At 39.2% G+C, this 8606-nt stretch overlaps 2 protein-coding genes across 2 annotated transcripts; one reads left to right on the top strand and one right to left on the bottom strand.

Moving 5' to 3' along the window:
- Positions 1-2576: 2576 nt before the first annotated feature.
- Positions 2577-4285, top strand: LOC134652815 (putative hydroxypyruvate isomerase). The gene is made up of 4 exons (XM_063507995.1): positions 2577-2785; positions 3139-3423; positions 3524-3654; positions 4030-4285. Exons 1-4 carry the CDS (start codon positions 2596-2598, stop codon positions 4204-4206), a joined length of 783 nt encoding a protein of 260 aa, XP_063364065.1. The 5' UTR covers positions 2577-2595; the 3' UTR covers positions 4207-4285.
- A 287-nt stretch (positions 4286-4572) lies between these two features.
- LOC134652809 (aurora kinase B-like) lies at positions 4573-7268 on the bottom strand. The gene is made up of 6 exons (XM_063507983.1): positions 7114-7268; positions 6679-6870; positions 6219-6375; positions 5850-5986; positions 5279-5510; positions 4573-4724 (listed from the first exon to the last, which is right to left on the bottom strand). The coding sequence occupies exons 1-6, from the start codon at positions 7188-7190 to the stop codon at positions 4626-4628; spliced, it is 894 nt and encodes a 297-aa protein (XP_063364053.1). The 5' UTR covers positions 7191-7268; the 3' UTR covers positions 4573-4625.
- Positions 7269-8606: the final 1338 nt, after the last annotated feature.

The raw sequence follows: 8606 nt of genomic DNA, 5'->3' as shown, positions 1-8606 counted from the left end.
CCCGTGTAAACGTTTCTGGATCCGGGCGGGTTCGTGTAGTTCGGGTTCTTAGTACCGCCGGGCTTAAGAACACGGGTACCCGTGTCAGCGTGTAACACGTGTATCGGGAGCTCTAGTAACTACCTACTAATGTTGGGGATGGCCTAACTCGATGATAATTGCGTCACAACATAATATGACGTTTCGGTGCTAAACGATTTGTATGTATATTGCTCCCACTCCCACTATTTTATCTAAATCGGTTTCAGCAACTTAAATTTGTTGGTAGGTATACCGATAGCATGGCCACCTACCGGGTCCAATTGGTTTTTCAAACCATCCATGTACTGTACACTAAAACTTTTTCCAGAATGTGTAACAAACACTTTTCTGAAAACCGCATCAAAATCGGTTCAGCCAAACGCGAGATAATCACGAACACATACATACATACATACATACGGGTCAAACTGAGAACGTCCTTTTTTTAAAGGCAGTTAGAAAAAAGTTCATCGACCCACCTAGTGGAACTCTGCAACATAGGCACACGACGACAAGTCGGATAACCAAAACAAAGTGTGTATGTTGCACCAAACCTGAGTTCCACTAGGTACAGCAAGGGTTCAGCATCAGCTCTATCTTGGGTACTGCTCTCCCAAGTGCTCATCAAGATGTGACGGATGACCAAAATAGCGTGGGCCTATGTTGCACCAAACCTGAGTTCCACTAGGTACAGCCAGGGTTCAGCATCAGCTCTATCTTGGGTACTGCTCTCCCAAGTGCTAATCAAGATGTAACGGATGACCAAAATAGCGTGGGCCTATGTTGCACCAAACCTGAGTTCCACTAGGTACATCCTGAGTTCCATTAGGTACAGCAAGGGTTCAGCATCAGCTCTATCTTGGGTACTGCTCTCCCAAGTGCTCATCAAGATGTGACGGATGGCCAAAATAGCGTGGGCCTATGGTGCACCAAACCTGAGTTCCACTAGGTACAGCCAGGGTTCAGCATCAGCTCTATCTTGGGTACTGCTCTCCCAAGTGCTCATCAAGATGTGACGGATGACCAAAATAGCGTGGGCCTATGTTGCACCAAACCTGAGTTCCACTAGGTACAGCCAGGGTTCTCCAGCTTTTAGTGATAGGTAGGTACTTCTATGCAATGAAGTACCTACCTATCACTAAAAAGGTACAGCTAGGGTTCAGCATCAGCTCTATCTTGGGTACTGCTCTCCCAAGTGCTCATCAAGATGTGACGGATGACCAAAATAACGTGGGCCTATGTTACACCAAACCTTAGTTCCACTAGGTACAGTCGGGGTTCAGCATCAGCTCTATCTTGGGTACTGCTCTCCCAAGTGCTCATCAAGATGTGACGGATGACCAAAATAGCGTGGGCCTATGTAGCAACAAAACCTGAGTTCCACTACAGTACACAACCTGAATAGTACCGTTCTATGCAATGAAGTACCTACCTATCACTAAAAAGGTACAGCCAGGGTTCAGCATCAGCTCTATCTTGGGTACTGCTCTCCCAAGTGCTCATCAAGATGTGACGGATGACCAAAATAGCGTGGGCCTATGTTGCACCAAACCTGAGTTCCACTAGGTACAGCCAGGGTTCAGCATCAGCTCTATCTTGGGTACTGCTCTCCCAAGTGCTGATCAAGATGTAACGGATGACCAAAATAGCGTGGGCCTATGTTGCACCAAACCTGAGTTCCACTAGGTACATCCTGAGTTTCACTAGGTACATCCAGGGTTCAGCATCAGCTCTATCTTGGGTACTGCTCTCCCAAGTGCTCATCAAGGCGTGTTGGATGACCAAAACAGCGTGAGCCTATGTTGCACCAAACCTGAGTTCCACTAGGTACATCCAGGGTTCAGCATCAGCTCTATCTTGGGTACTGCTCTCCCAAGTGCTCATCAAGATGTGACGGATGACCAAAACAGCGTGAGCCTATGTTGCACCAAACCTGAGTTCCACTAGGTACAGCCAGGGTTCAGCATCAGCTCTATCTTGGGTACTGCTCTCCCAAGTGCTCATAAAGATGTGACGGATGACCAAAACAGCGTGAGCCTATGTTGCACCAAACCTGAGTTCCACTAGGTACAGCCAGGGTTCAGCATCAGCTCAGATCTATGTATACTAAAACCTTCTCCAGAATGTAAGAAACACTTTTTTGAAAACCGCATCAAAATCGGTTCAGCCAAACGCGAGATAATCGCGAACAAATATATATACATACATACATACATACATACATACATACATACATACATACATACGGGTCAAACTGAGAACCTCCTTTTTTTTTTGAAGTCGGTTAATAAAATGTATCAGCCGATTCAAACGTCACTTGACAGTGACAGTTGGTGATAGTGTAGTGACTTGACTTTGTCAAGCAAGTAGCCGATCGGCAAATAATGTAGGTAAACTTTAAGCAAATTAACGTTCAAACAACAAAGATAAAAACAAGCGATAGTACACTGTGGCCTTTAGCCACATTGCGGTGAGATAACTGAAGAGTGCAGTGATAACAATTATTTATAAATAACACACTAAGGTTAGGTTACCCATCAGGAAACAACTAATTGTTTCAGCAAAATTAAAACCATGAAGTTTTGTTCCAATCTTGCGTTTATGTTCACCGAGGCGTCGAGTGTTTTGGAAAGGTACGCGCTGGCCAAAGATGCAGGGTTTAAGGCGGTCGAGACTGGGTTTCCTTTGGGGCACACGGTGGATCAAGTGAAACAGGCCAAAGAAAAAGCGGGAGTGGAACAAGTTTTGATCAACCTTAAAACAGGTTAGTGAGTCTATCCTAATATTATACTAATATTATAAATGTGAGAGTCATAACCGTAACGGACAACTCTGTCCATTAATTACCTGTTTAGATGAAATTTTAAGTTAAGTTTTTATCAATCATCATCACATTATGTTTTATGTTGGAACAGACGGGCGGACGCTAGTACCTATACTCATAATTGTTTGATATTAAACTCGAGTAAGTATGCTTATATATGTTCAGGCATAAGTATGTTGAAGTTACTGATGTCTTAATCGTCACGTAATATTTGATTACGTACCTATACTTATCAATAATGTAAATCTTGACAAACTTAAATAATTTTATGGAATCCTATTTTTCTGTTACAGGAGACGTTACAAAGGGCGAGCTAGGAGTTACTGCAGTGCCAGGGAAAGAGAATGAATTCAAAGACAATCTCAAAGTAACAATAGAATATGCAAAAGCTGTTGGTGCAAAAAAAATACATATCATGGCAGGTAGACTAGATACAGTGACCTCAGAGAATTGGACCATTTATGAGAATAACTTGAAGTATGCAGCTGAGGTGCTGAGGGAAGACAATATTCTAGGGGTGATTGAGCCGATCAATCAACATTCTGTCCCAAAATACTTTTTGAGTGACTATGGCAAAGGTTGGTTGTGGTTTGTAGCTATAGAAAACATATTTTATTTTAAAAATATATATTATGGATGACATTTACGATGAATATATACTTTTATACTGTTTTTCAGCCGTGGACATCATAAAACGCATTAATAGCCCACATATAAAGCTACAACTGGATATCTTCCACCTTCAGCATATATGTGGTGATTTATCTTACAACATAAAGAATCTTATGCCTTATGTAGGCCATGTACAGGTATAATCAATTTCTGTTTATAAAAACAATTAATTAATATCATCTAACCCCATGAAACACTAGGCCACTCTGCCACGGCGGAACCAGCTCCAATTTCTCAAATATATGCCATATTAGGAAGACTAGGCGTCTTTGACCAACTCAAAGGTCGAGCAGTATGTGCTTCCACCTATCTTTACGAGCCTATTACAAGATTACGATGTAGCGAGAGAGATTGGTGCTGCCATCTATACACGACTTTCAGAATAAATCAAATTATTTATATCAAGTAGCGTGACTACTTAAGAACGAGATAAATGATAATGTTGACTAAATAAATGTCAAATAACGAAATTCCTTATCATATTCTAAACCTAAGATGTTTTCTCTACACAGATAGCACAAGTACCGAATCGTAACGAGCCAGATACTGTTGGAGAGGTGAACTATCCATACATCTTACAACATTTGGAGCAGTGTGGATATAATGACTGGATTGGCTTGGAGTACAAGCCAGCTGCCGGCAGCAAGGCTGGACTCAAGTGGATACAAAACTTTGGCTACACTCTGTGATTTACTGTTCAAAATTACTTCAATTATATTATACAAAATATTTGTTTTTTTTTAATAATTACTTACATACTTGTATATCATGGAAGAAAATGTTAGAGAAATATTATCATTTCATTATATTTAGCTATCAAAGTCAAAGTCAAAGTCAAAAATATCTTTATTCATGTAGGCCTAGCAACAAGCACTTATGAATCGTAACATACTTATAAATTATCTTAAGCTAATTATCAGAGCAATTTATTGATGTTATTATTCCATAATAATATTGGATTATTATACAAATCAAATTTAACACAAATTTAAGAATTTCACAAAAGGATCGTCAAACATGAAAAAAATTGTATAAAAAATACCTGTAAATATCATTATAATAAAACGAGAATCAACACAAATAAAGAATAGGTACTAACAGGCAAATACTATGATGTTGATGATGCCTCGGTCCTGAACTTCTGCACCCACGGGTGTTTTTTCACTGCATTTAGAGACAATCTGTCCTTGTTTGAATGCCGTAGCAGCTGAAACAAAAACATATTGATTGTAAAAACCACACTTGATTTATTTCAACATAAGAATTTATTTTAAAATATAACAATTATAATTTTTTACACTTAATTTTATGGACTATAAAACAAGGCCAGGTATAGTAAAATGTAAGTGATTACTTTGTTCCTCATAACCATAATTCAATATGATCATCAAAAAAATGTGTATATACATTCAGAAATAGCTTATCATTATCACTATCAAGTTATCAACTATCAAATCAACAATAAAAACACCCCCTAAAATAGTTATTTTCGATACAAGTGCGAAAAAGAGGAAATTCGAAACGTGGCGATAAATTAAAACACGACCGACCGAAGGGAGTGTTTTAAATCGACACGAGTTGCGAATTACCTATTCGCACGTGTATCGAACAACGTTTTACAGTACATATGGCACTTTAAAGTTTCGACATACGTACGTAAAAGTAGCCCCATATGTACTGTAAAAGGTTTTTTCAATCATTGTATTAATATATGGTTGATTAATGATTAATCAAATTATATAATGCAAGTAAAATGCTTACCTTTGATATAAGATCTTTAGCTCCTTCAGGCACATGATCTGGATATTTAATGTCCAGAGACAGGATTCTCGCATAGGTCTGATCCTGAGTCTGACTTTCGAATGGAGGCTTGCCCACTAGGAACTCATACAGTAGCACTCCGATGCACCAGTGATCAACAGACACGTCATACACTTCCCGCTTGATCATTTCTGGTGGAAGGTAGTCAAGAGTACCACACATTGTTTTACGCCTGTAGAGATAACATCATATTAATATGGGTCTTATTAGACTGTTATTTTTCAGGAAGCACTTTTCAAATGGTTTTAGTCTAATATTATTAGACCTAGAACGATAAAATGTGTACCACTAATGACTCTCAGAGCCATCTAGTCTATTAACACATAACAGTGCCAAAAACCTGACTATCGGGTATTTTAAGATTTCGTTCCCAGGCTGGACGACCCACCAATAGTTGTGTAGATTGTGGTATTACAGCTTTATATGACAATATTTTTGTGGCCTTACGCGGATGTCTTGTTTGACTGGGTGGCAATGAATGTTTTAAGAAATAAATAACAAGAATGCCTACCTTTGAGATGGTGCATGCACTGACCAGCCAAAGTCTGCTAGCTTGAGGTCTCCACTGAAGGAAACTAAAATGTTCTCAGGCTTGATGTCTCTATGTATCACATGGTTCTGGTGACAGTACTCCACTGCGTCTGCCACCTATAATCAAGTATTTAAATGTTTTTGTTTGTAATTGTATTCAACTTAAATTTTTGATCATACACAATATACACATAGTCAGGCGGTCTAGCATGAGTTGCGTTCTCGCGCGCGATTCCATACATCTTGCGCGACTTCAATTATGGAGTCACGCGCGAGAACGCAACTCATGCTTATTATCCAATAATATTTATTTATTTAAAGAATATACAAATGATGAAAGTTATATTACCTGATAAATATACTTGGCGGCTTTGGCTTCTGAAAAACGCTTCTTAGGCGCATCAGTAAGGTATTTGTACAGCTCACCGCCTGCTGCGAACTCCACCACCAGGTAAATGCGCCTCTCATCATGGAACCATGTCAGCAACCGGAGAATGTTTGGATGTCTATAAATAGTTTGAAAAATATAAGAATTATAGCTTAACTTCTTGCTTCTGAATACCTTATACCAGTGTTTTTCAAACTGTGGGTTGCAAGTTTCAAGCAATACTAAGGGGGTCACGTCATGAAAAATATTGAATAACACTGCCTTATACGATATCAGGTTAGCAAAGTTGTTGATTACAGCAAAATATAGACCCCTGGAAGTTGAGAGGGTAATCAAACTCAACACATTTGTATCCAGTGCTTGAAATGGCCAGGAATATAAAATATTAACTATACATTATAATAACTCTAAAAGTACTTACTTCAAATGAGATTGAATCTCAATTTCACGCAGTATTTGTTTCTCACAATGCGATTTCATTATTTGAGACTTGAACATAGTTTTGATAGCAACAAGGAAGCCTGTTTTCTTCTCTCTGGCTATGTGTACATGTCCAAACTTTCCACGGCCAAGGGCTGAACCCAATTCAAAATCTCTGGGAGACCAAGTGTATCTGAAAATCAGAAGGCAGGATTATATTTATTTACATATTAATACATTCTCGCGGCCATGGTTTCCGCAACTCGACGTTATAATATTGCGCCTATTTTGCGTGACATTTATTCATATAATTGTACCTAATCAAAATACTACAGAGTAATTTATATCAAAGGATTATTGGAATAAGTATAGCATTTAGCGGTAGCGTGCAGGGCGATGTGTTATGTTATTATTAAGAACTTATTATACTACTTACGAAGTTCCATAGGCTGGATGGTTTGTTATCTTATTTTCCAGATCAAGCAACTCAGTTTTTACGGCTTCCACTGCCATTTTATTTTCGAAATGTAATTAAAACTATTATATTACTTCCTAGTTATCCCTCTGTTTTGTTTGCGGTGAAGCCGTTACTATTTAAATCAAATTGAAAAGTTTGACATTTGACATGCCAGCGAGGTTTTGTCTATGGATGAAATGTGGCCAGGGTTATTACATTTTTCCCATATTTTCCCTCAAATACCCTTCAAACTGGTTAATTTTGTTACAGATATGAACCTATGAACCACGTAACCTATGTGAGCTTTATTTTCATTTGTAATCTAATAAATATACACATATGGCCGTTACCTGAGGGGCTACCGCGAAAACCGAAATTCGCAAATTGTGGTGATTTTTCTCTTTTACTCCAATGAAGGCGTAATTAGAGTGACAGAGAAAGATCCCCGCAATTTGCGAATTTCAGTTTTCGCGGTAGCCCCTCTGACCACAGACGTTCGGAATTTTCATTCGGTTTCTGTACGGAATGACAGATGGGAACGAGACGTCGCTCTACAAATGCATAGCGCTGTCTCTCTTCTACAAGTCATTTCGTACGTCTGCGGCCAGGCTTATATTTGGGAAAGTATTATAATTTCTTTGTTTCTTCTTGTATTATTAAATAAAAAGACTGTCAAGCCATTCTCGTCAGTAGAAAAAAGCGGATAATTAATAAGGATTATCGTCCCATAGAAAATTTGAATATCGCGCCTTTTTCTACCGACAAAGTTCTTTGACAGACTATAACTTTTATTATTATAGCTGGGCAACCAAATCTTGTCAGTAAAAAAAGGCGCGAAATTCAAATTTTCTATGGGACGATATCCCTTCGCGCCTTGGAGGATATAATCAAACGGAGACGCCATGTCTGTAATTTTCTGTACAAAACAGTCTGCCGATTTTTGCGGGGGAGGGGAACGTCAAATGTATGCGTAACGTAAAAATAGCCATGTCAGATAAACGTCAGTCCATACATTGTGTATGACCGTTGGCCGCCTATTTTCGACAGAGGGGAAAGCCTGTTAATGGCTACTCCGTTTAGTTGTATCCTCCAAGCTTCGCGCCTACATTTTTCAAATTTGCCGCCTTTTTCTACTGTCAAGATCTGATTGACCAAGTATATTACCGTCGCATATGGGGAATTTTCACACTACAAGCAACATTCATGTCGCCTACACTTTTTAATTGCCTCCGTTTTAAAATGTATCTCAAATAGTTTGAAACATAGACAAAAAGTCACTACTAGCCGTAACATACTACCGCACCGCACCGCGACCTTGGTGCGCCGCACCCATAATCAATTAATCACAGAATAAAATAATAATAATTAGTTTTTTATACTAGAGTAATAGGCGGATTAGACTCTCGCGAGAGCCACGAGACGAGCCGCGAGCCGCGCCACGAGACGCGAGTGTAAGCGGTGGGCTCGCGGCT

Source organism: Cydia amplana, chromosome 1 (genome assembly GCF_948474715.1).
Source record: "Cydia amplana chromosome 1, ilCydAmpl1.1, whole genome shotgun sequence".
Classification (NCBI taxonomy): Eukaryota; Metazoa; Arthropoda; class Insecta; order Lepidoptera; family Tortricidae; genus Cydia; species Cydia amplana.
The sequence above is the reverse complement of the archived record's forward strand: the minus strand, read 5'-3'. Positions and strand labels throughout refer to the sequence as shown.